This window comes from Camelina sativa, chromosome 16 (assembly GCF_030686135.1).
Source record: "Camelina sativa cultivar CO46 ecotype springtype chromosome 16, ASM3068613v1".
Classification (NCBI taxonomy): Eukaryota; Viridiplantae; Streptophyta; class Magnoliopsida; order Brassicales; family Brassicaceae; genus Camelina; species Camelina sativa.
This window is the reverse complement of record NC_141895.1, coordinates 19,477,407-19,498,567: the sequence shown is the minus strand read 5'-3', so window position 1 is coordinate 19,498,567 and position 21,161 is coordinate 19,477,407. Positions and strand designations below refer to the sequence as shown.

At 35.0% G+C, this 21,161-nt stretch overlaps 3 protein-coding genes and 1 long non-coding RNA gene across 8 annotated transcripts; 1 reads left to right on the top strand and 3 right to left on the bottom strand.

Annotated features, from left to right (window-relative positions):
* Window positions 1-126: 126 nt before the first annotated feature.
* LOC147925731 (uncharacterized) lies at window positions 127-1,959 on the bottom strand. Its single transcript, XM_087492745.1, has 2 exons — window positions 550-1,959; window positions 127-206 (listed from the first exon to the last, which is right to left on the bottom strand). The coding sequence occupies exons 1-2, from the start codon at window positions 1,847-1,849 to the stop codon at window positions 127-129; spliced, it is 1,380 nt and encodes a 459-aa protein (XP_087348871.1). The 5' UTR covers window positions 1,850-1,959.
* Window positions 1,960-2,460: 501 nt separating this feature from the next.
* On the top strand, window positions 2,461-5,091 carry LOC104750794 (agamous-like MADS-box protein AGL30). Of its 4 annotated transcripts, none has more exons than XM_010472644.3 (11): window positions 2,461-2,740; window positions 2,987-3,172; window positions 3,278-3,334; window positions 3,436-3,454; window positions 3,536-3,600; window positions 3,715-3,730; window positions 3,804-3,865; window positions 3,957-4,053; window positions 4,132-4,188; window positions 4,266-4,700; window positions 4,799-5,091. In XM_010472644.3, exons 2-11 carry the CDS (start codon window positions 2,988-2,990, stop codon window positions 4,811-4,813), a joined length of 1,008 nt encoding a protein of 335 aa, XP_010470946.1. In that variant the 5' UTR covers window positions 2,461-2,740; window position 2,987; the 3' UTR covers window positions 4,814-5,091. The 4 variants fall into 4 exon arrangements, with proteins under 4 accessions (XP_010470946.1, XP_010470945.1, XP_010470943.1 ...); XM_010472643.3 differs by having other exon boundaries at window positions 3,412-3,454; window positions 4,272-4,700; XM_010472641.3 differs by having other exon boundaries at window positions 3,412-3,454.
* Window positions 5,092-7,337: 2,246 nt separating this feature from the next.
* LOC104750793 (expansin-A1) lies at window positions 7,338-8,965 on the bottom strand. Its single transcript, XM_010472640.3, has 3 exons — window positions 8,628-8,965; window positions 8,220-8,532; window positions 7,338-8,083 (listed from the first exon to the last, which is right to left on the bottom strand). Exons 1-3 carry the CDS (start codon window positions 8,761-8,763, stop codon window positions 7,777-7,779), a joined length of 756 nt encoding a protein of 251 aa, XP_010470942.1. The 5' UTR covers window positions 8,764-8,965; the 3' UTR covers window positions 7,338-7,776.
* Window positions 8,966-14,013: 5,048 nt separating this feature from the next.
* On the bottom strand, window positions 14,014-16,945 carry LOC147925730 (uncharacterized). Of its 2 annotated transcripts, none has more exons than XR_015584755.1 (4): window positions 16,665-16,945; window positions 16,172-16,319; window positions 15,913-15,985; window positions 14,014-14,276 (listed from the first exon to the last, which is right to left on the bottom strand). It is a non-coding gene; the product is annotated as an uncharacterized LOC147925730 (long non-coding RNA). The 2 variants fall into 2 exon arrangements; XR_015584754.1 differs by having other exon boundaries at window positions 15,913-15,971.
* Between the last annotated feature and the right edge of the window lie 4,216 nt (window positions 16,946-21,161).

The window sequence follows — 21,161 nt, the reverse complement described above, 5'->3', positions numbered from 1 at the left end:
TCTGAAAGCTTCTGAGGAATATTTAAATTGGAAGACAAAGTTTGAACTCTTGAATTAGATGGATGACCAATACGTTGATGCCAAAGCTCAGGAGAAACAGCAATAGATGCAACATGATGATTTGTATCAGGAAGGTGTTGATGGTGTAAGAGATAGAGATCGTTGAAAATAACGAAAACACCAATCATCCATTCCTGAGTATGATCCTGAATGAAACAAGAATCATGATAAAAATGCACAGATAATTTTTTGTTGGTTTTTGTTAATGAACTAACACTAATGAGATTAAAATGAAAAGAAGGAACGAAAAAAACGGGATGAAGAATAAGACTATCACTAAGTTTAACTGTTCCAGCAGTGTGAATGGGTATTGTGATATTATTTGGGGGAGGGTAATATTAGTGTGATCAACTCGGTAGACATTAGAGAACATCCTAAGGTCACAACAGATATGACAACTAGCTCCAGTATCAAGAATCCAGATAGTTTGTGATAAAGTAAGGCCTGGTTCGAAAGCAGAAATATAGTGAGAAGGTACAAGTGACGTACCTTGAGCTGAAATAGAACCGTGATGCTGTGAGACAGGCGTTGAACGTATGACTTGATACGGAGAACCTTGAAGTTGTCTATTCAGTTGAGTAACCAGCTGAGTTATCTGTTCCCACCCTTGAGAGCTACTGCCAAGAGTTAATGTTCTTCCAGAATGTACCATGTTAACAGAATGATTTATCAATGGAGAAGTTCCAGCAGATTTTTGTCCAGTAGCAGATATGCCAGTAGAGTTTCCACATGAAGACTGTCCAGAGGATTGGTAGGGGATACCATTATAAGAGATAGCATGATTCTGTGGAATCTGAACCTGTGGACTTTGTTCTGCATACTGAGGATAAATCATTTGTTCAGAGGGTTGAGAATACACCATATGAACTCCATTGTGTGGTGTGTGACTTCCTTTTGATTTGTCTGCAGTGTAACTAGAGTTTGGAGACACTTTGTATCCAGGAGGATATCCATGGAGTTTGTAGCAGCGTGCTATCCTGTGACCAAGCAACCCACAGTGAATGCGAAGAGGACGCGGTCTACCTTGCTGAAATCCTTTTGGTTTCTGATAACTGACGGTAGCTTGAAACACAGGGGACTCTGGTACAGGCAGTGCAGAAGTCAAACACCTCTGTTGCTCATCTTGAGAGATGAAGTTAAAGATTTTGGTGAATTCTGGAAGTGGATCCATCATGAGTATTTGACGACGAGCTTGAGTAAAAGACTCATTCAAACGCATCAAGAACCTGACAATATTACGCCTCTCGTATAACTGAATCCAGCAATCATTACATCCACAAGTGCATCCGCCACAACTACAGGTAGGTAATTCTTCGAAATTCTTCAATTCTTCCCATAGAGTGGTAAGTTTAGTATAATAAGCACTGAGATCTAAAGATCCTTGATGTAAACGATCGATTTGATCTTGAACACTATAGATTTTAGATAGATTACTCTGCTTAAATCTCCCTTCTAGATTCAACCATAAGAGATGTACATCATCAAAATAAATTGTTCCAGATCCTATTTCCTTCGAGACTGAGTTCGTAATCCAGGTACATATCATGTCATTGCAGCGAGTCCAAGATCCATAGTCTGGACTTGTTGAATTTGGCTTAACGATGGTTCCATTAACAAATCCAAGCTTGTTTTTCGCATTAAGAGCTTTGACGATCGAGCGATGCCAAGTATGATAGTTGGATTCTCCAGTTAGCTTGTCGAGAACGAGATTCACACCGGAATTGTCAGCAGCGTGAAGAAAAAGTTGATTCTCGTATGGATTTGAACTCGTAGCAGCTGGATTCGTCATCGGAAAATAGAATCGGAGCTAGAAAACATGATCAGAGTGAAACGCGATCGGAGAAAAGAAAATTGTAACCGAATCAAGAGATTGAGCTATCAAATTGAAGAAAATGAAAAAGAGAATGAGAAACGCGAAAGATCTGAAAGGATCAATCGGAAAACAAAGAAATAAAGAGTTTGCGGAAGAAAATGAATGAAGCGTGATTGAAGAAAAACTCTGATACCATTTCAGATGTAACAAACTTTTCTTATCTTATAAAATGCTTCATTAAAATATTAATCAGGAAAGATTACAACTAAAATAGTATCACCCAAACCAAGTCTCAATGGTAAACCAAGATAGTAAATAACGGAGATTACATAACCGACATTACATATTCTGATATATACAAAAACATTGTCTAAACTAATCAACACGTGTAGACCGTGCGCTTCTACGACCGCAAGATGATTGCTTCACCGTTACGGCACAACCCCATCTGATCTAAGTGCCACATTCCTAAGATTTGAAACCCGATGGTATTGACACGTAACACGTCGGTTAGTAGCTACTGGTAACTGATTGATTACTTCGGTGGTTAGCCTAAATGAGTGGTCCAATAAACATAAAGCGGGTAATTCGTTGTTTCTGCTGTTCTGTGAAGTAAATAAGAGAAGAAAATTAACGAGACAATCCCAAATTTACCTAGTCTCTAGCTTCAAACCCTAATTCCCGATTTTATTGGTCTCCCAACCAATACCTATTTCTTCTCTCTCTCTCCTTCACCTCAAAGCTCTGTTTTTTTTTTTTTGTCCTATTCTCTCTCTGTTTCTTTCTTCCTCGTAAAGGAAAGTTTTGTTTTCCTTTTTAGGTTTCAGCATCCGAATTCAAAGAAAGTTTTGTTTTATCTCAAATTAGGTGAGTTCAAATCTTCACTATTTCAGGTTAATTCTTTTAATTGCTAATTTTATTATGTTGTCTTCTAGGTTTTCCTAAAATTGGTAAGCACTCAATTATTGATGAAAGTATGAATCTTGGAAGATGTTATAATTTCAGTTTGCTACCAAAATGGGTTTGTTTGGGTTTCTCGATAGGAACAAGGTTGTTATTTTATTTGAATCCTGAATCAATGTAAGATTGCTTGATTGGTCCGAAGTTATGCAGGATGGGTAGAGTGAAGCTAAAGATAATGAAACTACGGAACATGAATGCACGTCAATGTACGTATGCGAAAAGGAAACATGGGATTATGAAAAAGGCTAAGGAGTTATCGATCTTATGTGACATAGATGTTTTGCTTCTCATGTTCTCTCCCACGGGAAAGGCTTCATTGTGCCTAGGCAAAAACAGGTCTGATCTTACTTTTCTTAGTACCAAAAAGGCTGTTTTCACATCGTTCTTGTTTAGTTTTTGTCTTTTGTTTGATGTTCTGTTTTTTTTTGGGTTTTGTTTTAGCATTGGAGAAGTCATTGCTAAGTTTGCTCAACTCACTCCTCAAGAAAGAGCAAAGAGGTTACATCCCTTCACTCCACACATTCCTAGAATATATATTCGTTATGCGTTAACATTATACTGAACATTAAACTCAGATCATTTTGTCTACGTTTGGACAGGAAGTTGGAAAACCTTGAAGTAAGTAGTGATTCTTGGCTCTGTTTAGTCTCTCTTCTCTTCTCATCGCCTACATTAATACCTTTTTCCACAATATCTCAGGCTTTGAAGAAAATGTTCATGAAACTTGACCACGACGTAGATATATCAGAGTTTCTAGACAGAAGGTGTGTATATTATATCAAGAATATCAGATTCTTTGTGAACTCTTTCTCTCTTTGTTCTTGTTTTAGTGTTGTTGGGTACTACTAATGTGACTCATTTTTGTTATCTTTTAACAGAACACCAACAGTTGAGGTATGTATTAAACTACTACTACTGGTATGATGTTTATAATGATGCTGAAGTACCTGTTAATTGGAACTTTAAGGTGTTAAGCGAAAAAGTCAGGTTTCTGAGAACACAATTATCAGATATACACACACGACTAAGGTGCCAAGATCTTTTATATATTTACTTTCTGTTAAATGTTCCTTATGGTTTTGCTATTCTAATTTGTGAGTTATATGGTTTTTTGAAATAGCTGCTGGACCAATCTAGACAATATCAACAACGTAGATGATTTGCAGCAACTAGAGAATTCACTAAGACTATCTCTGGCTCAAATCAGTGCTCGTAAGGTATATAATCCATCTCCTAGATAAGAATGAGTTATCGTCTTATATTACAAAACTTATGCATCTTATGACGACTTATAGGCGAGCATACCGCAACATCAGCAGCAGCAGCTTATGTCCTCAGAATGCAAAAACCAGGTTAAGAATCATAAGTTTGGACATTAAAGATGTTTAGGTATGTGTATAAAATAAGCCATTACATTGTGATTATACAGTTGCAGACTGAAATAGATATAGATTTCGGAATGGAGAATTTCTCATGGGTTCGTACTACTGATGAAAACATGAATGTTCTTATAAAAGAAGAAAACCCTATTCTGCACCTTCATCAGATGTACAGGGACATAACGTGTTGCGCAAGTTCATCTCTTGGAAATTACTCAGGACTCTCAACTCCAAAACTAGAAACCGGCAGCATTCCCGGGATACCGGCTGATCCAAGCCTACAATTCGGCAATCCTAGTTTCCTAAATGATCAAAAGCTTCAGAAACTAGCTGAGTGGAATCTGTTAGGAAGTCCTGCGGATTACTACTTTAGCCAGATCTTTGAAGCTTCTCATAAGCCTCAGTTGGGAGGAAACAAGTACAACTGGACCTCTCCTGAAACATTACCTTATGTTGCTATCTTTGATGATCCTCTATTTTTTTGGGTAATTAACGGTTTGCTCATCATTCATTTGCTTCAAAACTCACTTTTTGGCAGGTCTTATTATGGTGACTGTTTCTGAACAAATTGAATTTGATGCAGCCAAGTGAGAAGTAAGTAGCTCCGGAAAAAATCAAGAGGCATTGGATCCGAAAACGCGCCTTGTCTTGTATTGAGCAGTCACAATTCACAAATGCAGAGGAAAGCTAGGATTGATAAGCAACAGGGACACATACTATAATATATATGATACCATTTTAATTTACTTGTAACTCACGACATCTCTAAACAGCGTAAGCAGAATTTTGTTTATTCTCTATTTTAGAGCATGTGTTCTCAACAAAATTCTCATGATTTAAATAATAAAAAGTAATAAATAAAATGAGAGAGAATTAGATAAGTTTCTCAACGTTTCTCAAATGAGAAATTCTGAGAATTGTTTGAGAATTTTATTTGCCATGTGTTTGTTTATAATTGGACAAAATTTTAATTATTATTTTATATATGAGAAATTGAGAGTGGCTTTCACAAATGCCCATGGTCTTGCCGTGATAGTTGATAATGCGACTTCGGTTTGTTCGGATAATTGAGTTCAGTTTTTTCGGTTTTTTGGTTTAACTAGAAAACTCTATTAAAAATAACCGAATAAGATTACGGTTTGGGTTGGTTTTGTGTCGGTTATTCCAGTTCGTAGAATTCAGTCTTTCGGTTACTATTTTAATTAAAAAGTTGGGCCAAATGTTTATTATTTTAACCAAATAGTTGGCGAAGCCCAAAAAATAATTGACCAGCCAATTATGAAACGGTGTGTATGGTAAGTTTCTTTTTTAACTCTAACTCTCTTCGACGGCCGCTCGAAGATCGTGATTTCAAAGTCAGAGTAATAGCTGATCTTCGGTGCTGCTTAATTCTTCCCGTGATGGCTTAGGAAAGTTTTTAATTGATGTGTTTTGGCTGATCGTGATTCGGTAGAGATGGAGAAGGAGAAGGTGAAGGTTAAGTTAAGAAGAAGAAGAAGAAATCCGACCAATAAGAAGGAAGGGGAGAAAAGGAAGAAGAGATGAAAAAGAGATCCGACCAAAGAAGAAAAGGAGGAGAAAAGGGAGAAGAAGATGAAAAATAGATCCGACCAAAGAAGAAAGAGGAGAAAAGGGAGAAGAAGACGGATCGAAGAAGATTGGTGGCTGAGGAGAAGATAAATGGTAGAGAAAAAATACAAACAGAGAAGATTGGAGACTACATTAGGTTAGAGTTTTCTTCCTAGGTTAACTGTTTGGTTTGGGCGAACCGAACCGAAAATTTCGGTTACCCAAACTGAAATTAAGATCATTCTGTTCGGTTTTCTCAATTAATACAAACCGAACCGATTTGCCCAAATCTCGGTTCGGTTCGGTTTGGATAAATCGGTTCGGGTTATAATCGCAGGCCTAGTTGATACTATATATGGGAAGAAAATTCAAAGCATCGTGAAGAGGGAAAAAACAAACCATATATAGATCCATCTACATCTCTAAACTAAACCATAATCCAAACAAACAACTCATCACCAAGGCTCACTGAATGCTCAGTTGCTAACAATGTGAATGGGCTATAGATTGTAATGGGTTTTGAGAAGGTCCATTGGAAAAATACGAAACAAGGCAGTAAGGGTTTTTAAAAGGTCCATTGGGAAAAGACGATAGTTACATATGTTGGTTAGCAATGTGACTGATGGGCACTCGTATACAGAGGGACTCATGTGGGTAGTTAGAACAAAATAGGATTGTCAGACCGAGCACATGGCTTCGGTTATTCTGTATCACTCGTGAACTGTTACTACGTGCACGTCATTCTACTTTTCTTTTTTCTTTTTGTCACAACATGCTATTTGCAGCATAATTTAATTTTTATAATTATTATTATCTGATGAAACATTTAAAGATTTATTCTTTCTTATGGCTGATTTTTATTTCTCAGTCAGTTGGATTTTTTTTTATCTTTCCTTTAAGAATTTTCTTTGTCTACAAATTACCTGCTAACTACAAAATAAAATTCTTCAAAATAAAAATAAGAGTATATTTTGATGGTTAAAAAAGATATTCTAGTGAAGTGATATACATGAATTTTTTTTTTTCTTTTTGAAAAAGACATATATACATGAAGTTATATGAAGTTACATATACATGTCCATCAATATACTCGACAGTTATATATTTACATACGGATGGATGGATGACGAATAAATTGCTAATATTGCCTAGTCTATAACAAAAATATGAATTTATGTCCTGTGTATATAGTTATAACTTATAAACGAATCTATTACGTTTGGCAAAGAATGAGCAGGCGGTTACAACTTACAACTCTGTTTTTTATATACATGTGCCATTTGAGACGATCCCATATATGATAGTTAAGTTAAGATAGATACCATATAGTCATCAAATAACCAAATCTCTTCACATGCAAGGAAATACAATACCATACTACTTGTCGGAGATAAGTCTTTTGATAGTTTAGTTTTGACAAAATTGATAATTTCTCAATGCAATTCATGTGTATTATAAATACATGCCGGACGTGAAACAAAAGTAAACAAATACATGCCAATCATGTTCCGGACTCTATATGATTGATAATTTATTATCGCACACAAAGTAAATAACAAATCTCCAATACTTTCCTACTTGTAAAAATCGAAAAATTTACAACATACATGACTTTTAACCAGATTAATACAATCTAAAACTCTCCCTCTCGTTTCGAGAAGGGATTACAAATGACACAAGAGACTACTACTGCTACTAGCGGGTGGGTAACTTAATCCACCTCTGCATCAGTATAACATAAAACCTCACCAATAATAAAAGAAAAGATAAAAGATAAAAGAAAAGGTCCCAACAAAGAAGACGTCACCAAGGGCCTCGTGCAAAATCAAGCACTCAAAGCACCACTTCTCTTTTTTAGGTAACCCTAACTGTAAGAAAGGACCAAATTACTATTATGTCCCTCTCTAAAGCTTTTTTTGCTTACTTCTTCTACTACGACATAGACACCACACACGATCAATGAGACGAGAGATTTGACGATATCACCACTTCCTAACGTAACTGCGCGCCGGTGAAGGTCTGGCCGAAAGACCAGCCTGCGGGAGCGGCGTTGTTGGAGATGATGGTTCGACCGTCACTTGTGGTAATTTTGAAAGACAGAGCTTGTCCGTTTAGGTAAGAGTTGCTCTGCCAGTTCTGTCCCCAGTTCCTTGACATAGCTTGCCACCCTGTTCTTGAACCTTTAACCATCACCGAGTGAACATCTCCGGCACCTCCAACGTTAGTAATCAGAACAAGGTTGAAGTAAGAGTGTCCGTTTATCGTAAACCTTATTCCTCCTCTTCTCACGCATGGCACTCTGTTAAAACACACCACAACAAAAAAAAAAAAAAAAGCAAAACAGAGTAAGATTCTTGTTTACAGTAAAAACAGAGCAGCTCTGTTTCTTGTTTTTTAGGCTAAAAACAGAGCAGTTGAAAGAAAGGTCTTTATACCTTCGGTAAGCGACGGGGACAATGCCAGCTCTGTATTGAGCGATACGTTGAAATACAGGCTGAGAGAGATCAAAATGCTGCTGAGGAGGGTTACACCAACCTCCTGCGTTGTTCGGCAAAGCGTTGTTAGGTGGGCAAAAGTTTGTAGCTGTGACAACGATAGAGCCAGGGAGACACCATTTTCCATCGTTCTGGCATCTTAGCTCGAAGCAAGCACCACAACTTAAACCGTTGTTAAACAGAGCCGTGCTTAGCGCCGCGGTGTTGGTTCCATACCCTTGGCTATAAAGGTTTCCGTATCCACAAGCACCTCCTGCAACCAAAGAGATTTTGAGAATTGGGACACAACACAATACAAAATTTTGAAAGCTCTAAAGCCTCATGAGAGAAGGTTTAAAGGTAATATACCCATTGTGCCGGAAGCATCACCACCACCGTAGAATGTAGCGTGTGCGTTGACCCAACCTCCTCCGGCGTAGCCATTGACACATGACGTCATTACTCCGAGGATAGCCATAAACAAGAAGGCGACAACAAGAGCCATGGTTCTTCTTGTGAAGATAAAACTAGTGAATGTGTGTGTGTGGTGTGATAGAGAAAGCAAAATGATTACTTGGGGAAGGTTTGATCTTTCTTCCTTTCTCAAAGAGGAAAGAAGAGGAGGTGATTATGAGGAATCTGTTGTTTGGTTTAGAAATGGAAAAGGCTGAGGAGGCGAGTGGTTCAATTTATAGAAAAACCTTAGCGAGGTATGAGTTTACGTTTTTGCCACTATTAAAGCTAAGCTTAGCACTCATAATCTATATTAACATTTTTGAAATAAATTTTGTGTTATGACTTTATTTAAAAGGTTTTTTACAACATTAATTTTTTAAAATTTTCCAAAACTAACATTACTCTAATTATGCAAATATTTTATGGAAACAGAAACTATAATATATTAATGACACTTTCTATTGTCTTTTAAATTCTTTGCTTCTCTGGAAACAGAAACTATAATATTTTATGGAAATGATATATCACGGGTTATATAGCAAAACGAATTTGAGTTGATACAAATATAAATTAAAATATTATTAATTCTGTATTCATCATGTTATTATTTTATTAACACCATCAATATTAGAAGATTTAAAATTTTAATTGTAAAAAACAAATATCATGCAATGTACTACAAATTAATCCTAAAATTAATAATCTAAATACAATTATACGATCGCAAACACTAAACAAAATCAACAAATATTTATAATTTAAATTTAAAAGTTTTAGTTTAACAAAAATTGTCCCATGGTGTACCACATGTTAAATCCTAATTTATTTTATTTTTCTTTCTAAAACAAGGCGAAGACACGGACTACAATATATATTATAGAAATAAATGGTATAATTGGAAAACATTGTAATATTAATATTTTCAGGACTTTCAATATATATATTCAGAAATAAAAAATTGGGTTTATTAAAATGTACATATCAATGAAGTTATGAACAATATACTAGTATATAGTAATAAATAAATTATATATTGTTATTGTTGGGGACCAAAAACCGCTGAAGGGTTTGATATTTAATGGCATGAAAAAGCGAAGAGGCAAAGACACATGTGAGCTACAAGACGGGTCGTGTGGTTTCTATTTTTTTCAGGCGCCTTCAAACACACATAAACACAAATTTCCCTTGGGAAAATATATTTCGTCTATCAAGAAACCATTTAGGAAAATTGTAAACAAAAAAAAGTAGGTAGTCTAACATTTGTATTTGGTATGGACTATGGTAGATGTTAATATAGTCATGGTTATTGGTTAAAGTCAATATGGACTATGGAGGCTGGAGAAAGTTTTATTACTGATGACTGAGTGTGAAATTGAATAATCAAAAGAAAAAGAAAAAAAAAAGAAGCAAAAAAATATCATAAAGACAAAGAAAATTCAAGTTGAGATCCAAGTGGGTCACAGTGGTCTGCTTTGAGATCGATGTACCACGACACGTATAGGTTTGTCGTTCGTTTATCTCTCAATCTAATGCTTTCCGAAGCGTAACCATCTTATTATTAATTCATCAAAACTCTGTACGATCGATGGAAGTCGTGTCTGGTTTATGTGAAAAAATGTCGCTGAAGTACATAAAATTAAATTACTTAATGACAAAAGATATTGTTTTACATGTGTTTGGTGACTGATGAAGTATCTATAAACTTCTAAGGACTCTATTAGGTGTTTGCAGAAGTATTTATTAGGGTTTCTTAGATTATACTTGTAGTAGTTTGAGTCACATTTTTGGTTTGCTCATGGAAGAAAAATAACTGTAACATTAAATTTTAATAAGGTGAAGAGCGTTCAACGGCAGAAATCGACGGCCAAGTTTCCGTAATTTCAGCTCAAAACATGGTCCACAAAGTATCATGGACGGTCCGTTTGCTAGTTCTCCAATGTCTCAAGATAATCATTTTTTAATAAATTGGTAATATTGTTTTTTTTTTTCACAAAGAGAAACAAAATATATAAATGATGTATATTGATGAAGTAAAAGATAAATAAATGAAAACACAGAGATAGCCCCGCATGTGGATGACAGACGCCGTTTCAAGCAAACGTTGTAAGCATGTATTGATAGATGAGCAGAACAAAGTTGACACGATTCCATCTTCTTTTTGAATTGTGTTTATTAGTGTTTGTTGTTAATAATTATTTCTTCTACAAATGATTAGAGTAACACCAATTTGTAAACATGCAGTACGTGTTAAATTAATGCATAAAATCATACTAGTATATAAGAAAGAACTATGCTCTGTATAGCTGTATTATACCAAACAATATTTTTTATTTGGAATTATTTTTAAAAAAATATTTATTTTCTAGTGAGCCATTCTTCAACGTGTGGTATGTTTAAGCTAAATCATTAACGTGAAGAGAGTCTTGGATATTATGCATAAATTTTGAAGGTTTTTCTAACGACGAAGTAACGTTATCAAATTTGAGTTAAAGATTTGCTTCAGGTTGCAAAAATAAAAAGAAAATTATTAGAGGCTTAGAAAAAAATTATGTCCCTGAATTAACGCAACATAAACAAACGGTCATGACGCGCAACAACAATCATAAAGAGCAATTGTCAACATATGTACGTGCATGTTTATGTCTTTATGTGCTTAATATACAATTACACATATGTGCATATAAGTCAAAAATATATAAACTGCATATAAGTCTATAGATATAGAAACTTAATTATATTCTTTCCACGAATATGATAATTAATTTATATGCTTCTAATTAATTATAATCGTCTTTTATTTTCTTAGTAGTCTGGTACTATGATGTAAATCAGACAACCACTCTTTGCGCATGTTTGTCTGCGTGTATTAATATATACTCCTATTCATATAACCATTAGTATTATGGGAGATTTACATAGAAACACATTTTTTTGTCAAAACTTGATAAGCGTGATGGTAGGGCAAATATATAAGAGGAAAATATTAAAAGTAAACAATAACAGAGCTGCCCGAAGCCGGTTTTAACGACCTTTAACCAACTCTGTGTCTGGTGAACCTCTTTATGTTTTGTTTAATCACCTCGAGGTTTTTTTCAAGATTCCATTTTCACGGTCCAATGTCATTTTCTGGAATATTTTATATCAGCTGACGATCCAACTTTTACTACACTAACTAAAGTTATACGTACTAACTCAAATGTTAAGCTTCATACCGATTTGATAGCAAGTACTATAGAGAAAAACCGAAAATTTACATCTAAAAAACTTCGATTACGATAAATACAAAAACGATTAGAAACACAATAGAATATCGAAGAAGACACAACAATTAAACACACAACGAAAGTTATGTTTGTGAGAGATGTGTATACAATACTATATTATTGATGATATTTAAATTGTTTAAATTCTGTAAAATTAATTTTACATATATACCTTTAGAGAGCATAGAAATTTTTCAAGAGAATTAAGAATAGTATATTCTCGAAGTAAGGAAATAATATATATTCTAAAAATCACAAACATGGTTGCCCCGGCCTTTCGACTATTGCTACTAAGAACAAGATTATTAATGGTCTCTTAATTTGGGGTTGTTAAACACTGTTTAAATATTTTATGAATAATTTTAAATTAATTATGAATGATTTTTTACGAAAAATTTAATTCTCTAATAGTAGGTTCTAATTTTGGGTTTCTTATTTTTTAAAATATTGTTTTTTTAAATAAAAAAAATGTAAATAGAATATAAGTAGTATAAATGTGTAAACATTTAAGAATTTATAAAAATAAAAAATATTGCATTTAATTAATTTTTAAACATACAAAACATTAATACATATTACGTGCAATTCATAAATGGAGAAAATGATAAATTTTAATACTGATTTGCTCCAAATTTTGCCCAAATATTCTCAACCAAGTCATCTTGCAAGCGTTTATGTTTTTCTCGATCACGAACATCCATTCGAATCTTGAGCATAGTTTCGACACATGAAGGCCTGGTTGTTGGAAGCGTGTAGTCAATTTCAGAAGCTCTATTTGACTACAATTGTGAGAATTTATTTTCATCAAACAAAGTGAACCCATCTCGTTCTTCTTCTACTATCATATTGTGCAGTATGATAGACGCTCTCATTATTTTCCCAATTTTTACCTTATCCCAAATAAGAGCCGGGTTTTTGACTATGGCAAATCGAGCCTGCAAAACTCCAAAAGCGCGCTCTACATCTTTACGCACAGCTTCTTGTTGTCTCGCAAATAAAGAGGCTTTTGGAGTTTGTGGTAGCGGAATAGATTGGATAAAAGTAGCCTATTTTGGATAAATACCATCCATCAAGTAGTAAGCCAATTTATACTCATGTCCTTTGACACTGTATTTAACTTTAGGAGCTCGACCAAGCAAAATATCATCAAAGACTAGAGATCGATCAAGAATATTGATATCGTTTAATGTACATGGTGGTCCAAAGAAAGCATGCCAGATCCATAGATCATACGAAGCCACCGCCTCTAAAACGGTTGTGGGCTTTCCAGATCCGCGGGTGTATTGACCTTTTCATGCGGTGGGACAATTCTTCCACTCCCAATGCATACAATCGATGCTTCCTATCATGCCGGGAAATCCACGATACTCGCCAATGTCGAGTAGTCGTTGAAGATCTGCTGGTGTGGGTCTTCTCAAGTACTCATCTCCAAATAAAGTTATGATTGAATCTGTAAAATTCTCCAAGCATGATAGCGCCATGGTTTCAGAAAGACGGAGGTATTCGTCAAACGCATCAGCTGCAGAACCATATGCCATCATACGAATTGTTGCTGTACACTTTTGCAATGTAGACACACCCAACCTTCCGGTAGCATCTCTTCTTTGTTGAAAGAAGGAAACTTCATTTGCGAGTTTATCCACAATACGAATAAATAATGGCTTTTTCATTCTAAAACGGCGTCGGAACATGTTGGGTGGGTAAGTTGCATCCTCACTGAAATAATCATTCCACAAGTGCTCATGATCGACTTCTCGATTACTTTCAATGTAAACTCGCTTTTTTCTTGGTTTAGGTGGTCGTTGTTGTTGAACCGGTGGAGCCATAAGATTTTGCCAAACTTGGTTGCTGATTTGATCACATGTTTGATTAAAACATTCATCAATTATGTCATCAACATCATTGTGGGAAGAAGAAGCCATTTGAAGAGAATTTAAAAATAAAGGAAAGGTGCTTTGGTGTTTTAAATTTTGAGAAGGAGTAGTGTTTTAATCTGTTTGGTGTGAATATTTTGTGTGCTTGCTTTGGACGTTATATAGAAAATTCTAAGGTCAAAGTAAAACTATAATTTTGTGGTACACAAACATTGGATACAATATGTGGTCTAAAATGATAGACAAACATGTGGTAAGAGTACAAAAAAACAAAAATACTTGTACAAACACGGCTTGTACAAACACGGTAATGACAAACACGATGTGCTTGTACAAACACGGCAATGACAAACACGGTACTGACTTTTGGTGTTCTTGTACAAACACGGTAAGAGTGACTTTTGGTGTGCTTGCCTATTGTCGACCTGCATAAGAATGACAAACCAATTACCATAACATAACAAAACATAACAAAACCAATTACCATAACATAACAAAACCAATTACCATAACATAACAAACCAATTACCATAACAATGACAAACCAATTACCATAACCAACCGATTAATCCCATGTAACATAACAAATCGATTAATAATACATCCAAATACACAAACATAAACACGGTCCAACTGAAACAAAAACATAGTTAAAACATAGTTAAAACTGTGATAAAACAAAAAAACACAAACAAACTGAAACAAAAACATAGTTAAAACACTGCATCCTTTAACATTCAAGCTGATGACATCATATCAACAATTAGCTTATCCTTAAGAGTTTTTTCTGATTCAGTTAGTGAATCCTTCTTGGCAATCAGATTTTCAAGCATCACATGCTTCATATGTTCCTTCTTCATAGCGTACTCCTTCTCTTTCAATGCAAAGTCCTTCTCCTTCATCTCATACATCCGAGACACACGGTCCAACAAAGATTCCAAGTTATCTTTTCCATCTTCCTCCACATCTGGTTGGGTGTTTGAGCTTGTTTTGGACTTCCCCTTTGCATCTTTAACACCAGGAGAACGAGGCAATGGTTCATCGACATCAACAACCGGATGTGCATCCGGTTGAGACCCATCAACACTCACTCTTCCCCTTTTCACTCCACTACCTTTAGTAGATGTTGAGGCACACCATTTTTGATCGTATCTTAAGTCTCGCCATGCATGCTCCAAGGTAAATCTCGTTTCATGATCATTGAAATATATATGATGTGCTAACTTCATCACATCATCTTCATTCTGTCCACTAGACTTCTCTCTTGTGGCAGCCTCGTAACAGCCAACGAACTTGCACACCAAGTCGTTTATCCTCCCCCACCTCTGCTTACAGTGACTCGCCTCTCTCTTTGGCCGACCAACAACATTCGGACAAGATGCAAAGTAATCCGCAATCATCCCCCAAAAGGCTCCACGTCTTTGCTCGTTGGAAGTAATCAGATCATTGCTAGTGTTGAGCTAAGCGCTGACCAACATGATATCATCTGTTGGTAACCATGCATGCCTTGACTTGCGGTTTTCTCGAGGGATGGGGGTTCAAATAGAGTTTCAGAACATGGACTATCAAGAGGAGTGTATTCGAGGTTATGGTTATCAAGTTGGCTGTGTAACAGGTTCATATAGCTAGAGGAGGGAAGATATGGATTCATAAACTCATCTGAATCCATATCGTGATAAATAACTTGTGTGTGTTAAAAGGGATTAAAGAGATTGCTAATGGGTTTATAAGAAAGAACTTGCGTATTTTACTTTTGTGTGTTAAAGAGATTGGTAAATGGTTTATAAGAAAGAAATTGTGTGTTAAAGATGTTGGTAAATGGTTTAAATTTTCAAATTATGTGTTTACCTAACACAAAGCATCAAGTACACAAACATAGTTAACAAAGCATCAAGTGTTTACCTAACACAAAGCAGCAAGTAATAAAGCAATGACATCAATGACAAAAGCGTATTAATCACAACCACAACCACCATCCGAAAGCAATGACATCAATCACTCACTCGACTTATACCTAAACTAACATCAAGTAAATTAAGAAAGAGAAGGATAATAAATTACCTTCATTGATGGCCGAACAGACACAAGGACTCTATACTCATGATCTACCACTCGTTTTGCTGTTAAAGAATGACTAAAAAATTAGAAAACAGTTAGATTGGAAAACAAACATCACATGCTAAACTAAACAAACAAGAACCATGACTATCAAAACAAACAAGAAACATGACCCCCAAATCTAACTGTACATTAAACATATAGAGCATTCCTCACATCCATAACCCGATATCATCACAACACACATATAAATATGATTTACCTGAATATAAGTTGAGACGTCTTCATGAGTGAAGGAGCTTTCAGCTGGAAATGTTAAGTAAATCTGTGAAGAGACTGCGTCCTCTCTTTCACAGCGGCTTGGACTATAAGAGTAACCACCTTCTTCTCCAAATTGTTCTGATCCTTGTCTGCAAGAAACAAACAATCACCATTAGCAAAACCAATCCCCAGGAGCTCAATATCTCTTTATACAAAACCAAGACAACAAAGCAACATTTGTTTGGTATAGTCTCAAGTCTTTACACTTGTTTTGTAAAGTCTCAACCTACCAATAATCTTGCTCTTATACTGCTAACCAAACATATACTGAGATTAAGGATTCGTCGATACCAATATCAAAAAAATGGATCATACCGGATAACATTGACACCCAAATCCCTAATTTTCCAACACCCATCACATAACCCTAATTTGCGATCCAAAATCTAAGAACCCAAATCATAAAACAATTGTACTAAATCTAAGAAACGTACCATGTTATTCCAATTGCTTCAATCTCATCCAATTTATTCGACTACACAATACGAACCACTAGGATCTCCAACTCAATCTCGATTTCTTTCTTTCCCGATTGCAGAACCAAATCGCCTTCGCCACTAATAGCGTTCTCTCCATTCCAATCGAATCCAAACCCTTCCTCTAAAGCAATTGGTGCTGCGATTCCAAAGCTTCAATCTTCTGATTCTAATTTTTTTTCTCTCGTTTCGGAGATACAGACGCGAGAGAAAGAGAGAGAGACGAAAAAAATAAAATCAATTATCCCCAATTTTTTTTTTCATTTTGTATTTTCTCTTAACCCAACAGCTAGCTGACACATAACGCCTCTTAACCCACATCCGAATATACTATATTAGAGAAGATCTTAGCTTTTTTTTTTTTTCTTTTATTTATTTTTTTGCCTAAATACACTAAGAACCCTGCTATCAACTCACCGATCGAGAAGCTGTAAGGATTCTCTGACGAGACACTGACTTCTTCTGTTGTCCTTTTCCTAACAGTTTATATGTGAATAGTGAATTTAACCAAATTTTTCTTAAAAACGATTTAGATTTTATTAATATATGCGTCGCCATCCCAAGTAACTATTATGCTAATGAGGCATAGCCTTTTGGGAAAATAAAATGACATCTTACAAAAAAATGAAAGTTAGGAAATAAAGCAAAGCGTATTACGCATCCTAATTAATTAAGAGATTTTGATTAGAATAAGACGTTACAACGAATAATTAATCCGAACAGGAAAAACAAAACATCACATTGCAATCATGCAATGACGGTTCCGTCACCTTTTACGTGGATAGTAATGAACTACGTAATCCAAACTGTACTCAATCTTTTAGTACGTATATGGACTGAGCGCATGTGTAATGTATACACGTTTCTTAATGTATAAAGATTATTGAACTATCAAGAATAACATCAACCAAATAAGGCTACATATTGACTTCGATATATAAGTGTGTATAACCAAGAACTATAGAAATAGTTTTCTTTCTTTAGTCTAATAAATAGTTTATGAAGTCTCAGATTCTTACCAGTTTATCAGCCTAAATTATAGTATAACTTTAATTAGCTAAAGATAAACAAAATTTACTTTTGGAAACGTGGGTGACGTTATCATCATTATCACCATTGTGATGACCATGTGAGATGCATCAAATTTTAAAGTCGGCTTCATGTGCTTAAGTCATAATCATGTAAATTGCTTACGACTCTTTTGATTAATTACTTATTATTATTTGATACCAAATCTCCCCAATTGGTTTCTTTCCCAGTTACCCATTTTAAATATTTGTTCCTCTATTATTTTCTCTGAAATGTCTCTTTGCCGATGGCCCGATGATGTTATTTATCGTCTTAGTTCTTTTCATCTTATACGGTACATTTTTTTTTCATTTTCAAAAATTATGGTACATTATATTATAGTTATGGCAAAAGCAAAATTCTGATATCTTTGAACTTGGTCGATCTTCCCAAACATAGTTAAAATGTATTTTCAATGGCCAAACGGATATAGTCATGGACCAACGTTCACATCATTCTATATCACTCACTAGCTAGCATGCTACCATATATATTATGACCATGAAAAGGGAAATTAGGTTAATTTGTTGCTACATTTCGTTTTTGGCCAAACAAGATTAAAACATTAGTCCACATCTTCCTGTAGAATACCACCTCCATCGTCAGTGGCCATTTTTGGTTTGTGAATTTTACTTCACATTTTACTATCGTCTCATGTTCTTCCATTTTTGTAATATTCAAGAAATTTAGGATAGTAGTAATTCAGACAATTTTATAAATTATAGTCATGAGGTATATCCTGCAGCTATTAAAGTTGTCGTCATATAAATAAACGTATGGACTTGAGTCTTGACTAACCACGAGATAACCATTAAGTTACCATAATTTTCTGTATAATTCTATAAATTTCTATCAAACAAAAAAAAAATATAAATTGGTTATTATTTTATTCACTGTGATGCAAAAATTATAACTTTTTAAAATGGGTTTATTAAGATAAATGGATGTCGTTTTCTATAAGTAGGTTTTGTTAATGGCCTACGATTGACTAGAAAAAAAATTAAAGGATGCATTATCCTGAATATTGCAGTTTAGGAAGTAAGAAACAAAATACCCCGATTGTATTAATAAAGACGTTAAACATACCAAGTTATGTAATCAAAATCCACGTGCTTGGTTGCTCTTTAATTTAGCCGTAATCTGCGGGGGCGTTTTGTAGGACAAGAAAAAATATTAAACATTTACATTGTATTTTTTTTCTTCTATAAAACATAGTGATTAATAAATTTTATCTGTTTTTTCGTTTGCTTAAACCAACTAACCCGATTTTTCCCCACTCACATTTTTTTTTTGATCAATGATATTCACAAAATCCACTCCTAGCTTTTCTACAACTACAAAGGTTTAATAAAGTTGACATCTTCTATGCTTAAGAAGCCCATGTAAGGTCCCTCTCCATGTACACAACTTTTTAAATTGATTTATACATTTAACATTTCAACAAAAAAAAAAATATTGCTTTGTTAGTGAATTCGTTTCTGTACACAATTTTGAAGTTCATCTACGTAAAATCCTTAATCTAGTTAACCTATAATTATCTTTCTAAATAGTTTGAGGTCAGTGTTCTCCACCTGGTTACTTTTTGTGAACATGTCGGTTTTTGGTTTGTCATTTTAACCCACCCGGTTTACGAGAAACTACTCTGAAGTCTGAACCAATACTAAATTTTTAGAGTGACCCAAACTTAAAACGTGTGAACAAAAATTAGTGATAAGAAATAGCGAAAATGAATTTGAGTAATTGAATTCAGCTTTTCACCTCTCTTTTTTTTTTCCATTTCTTTTAACTTTTTTAAAAAACGTAGCCAATATTAAGGTTATCCAGTCAAATGCTTTTTCTTTTTATACTTGTACTTAATAGTGACATTATGATAATCTTGTGTTAGTCACATAATCACCACATCGATCAACCCAAAGCTAAAATTAGATCCGTTTTCATTTCATATTCCGAAATAAATCTCTTAATTGACTCTAGTGTTCTATAATGTTGGTATGTTGACTAAGATATTTGAAAAGAAAGAAAAAGAGTATCTCAAAATCTCTAAATAAGTAAATGTCGCGAACATGTTTTGTTTGACAAGTCAAACTTATTTTAAATATGAGTGGTGGTGACTGTTGGCGATGGCCTCTCTTCTTCAGTCTTCAGTGCTGCTGTATCAATTGATCAAAGTGGATTGAATATTACTACACAATGATCAAGACACATATAATATATCTTTTTCTCTGCAAGACCGTTACTCTAGGGATGGCCATAAAAAGCACGAAAGAAACCTAAAATTAAATTAGTCAACATCTAAATAATCCTATCCTATTTAAAATTTTAAATTTAAATGTAGAGTTATTTTGTACCGAAACTTAATCTAGTACGACCAAACCAAACCAAACCCAATAATCAAGTACATCAAAGATTAATATTATCTTACTAGAAAAATAAAATATATTAATCAGAATATATCTAACTCACCAGCCACCCTGATGCGAACATCAGAACTAACCAAACCGGAAGCATGGCGAACCAACCGGTCCACACACCAAACCGGTCCACGAAGAGCATCTTGGAGAATCTTTTCCCAAATGGAGTTATGATCAAGCACAAAGAGAAAGGTTAATTATTCATCATCAAATTAACCCTAAGAAGTCCAATGGTTCAAGAGGAATCAAGCATCATCATGTCAAATCACCTCATTGTTGGGATATGACTGTTGCACTCTTTTTCCCTTGACTAGGGTTTTTCCCACTAGGTTTACCTAGAAAGGTTTTTAATGAGACAACACCAAGTCATCAAGGAACCACTTACCATTCATCTGATTCAAAGATGACACAAGAAGTCATAGCTAAAGTACTTGTTGGAATACTCGCTAGACCTGCTGAACTACTCGCTAACAAACATGTTGAACTACTCGCTGACAGACATGTTGAACTACTCGCGGATGAATCAGACATCATTGCAAGCTATGAAGAGTTTCGGACTTTTGACACTTGGACCAGCCCTGGAGGAAGCCCACACACCTATTTGATTCACCACAAGTCCCCAGCCGATGGAGAACAACCCAAGAGAAGACCCAAGTCCAAACCACCCTTTGAATCATGTCTGTTGATTTACTTGGAGCCAGATATGGAAACTTCCATTTGCCTTCACTTGGATGTGCCCCAAATCTACATATGGAAACCAGAAGAGTCTCTACAACTACTAGAGAATATTTGGAGGATATTCACACGCAATAATAGCCATTGGATCAGGCGGATTCAATTCTATTATTACTTGCCTATTTCGGACTCGATTGTCATCAATGCACAACGACTACTTCCTATTTTATTTTTGTGCATATTCGAGTTTCTACAAGTGCCTAAGAAGCTTCCAAGACGTCAACACTTCCTCCCCAAGTTA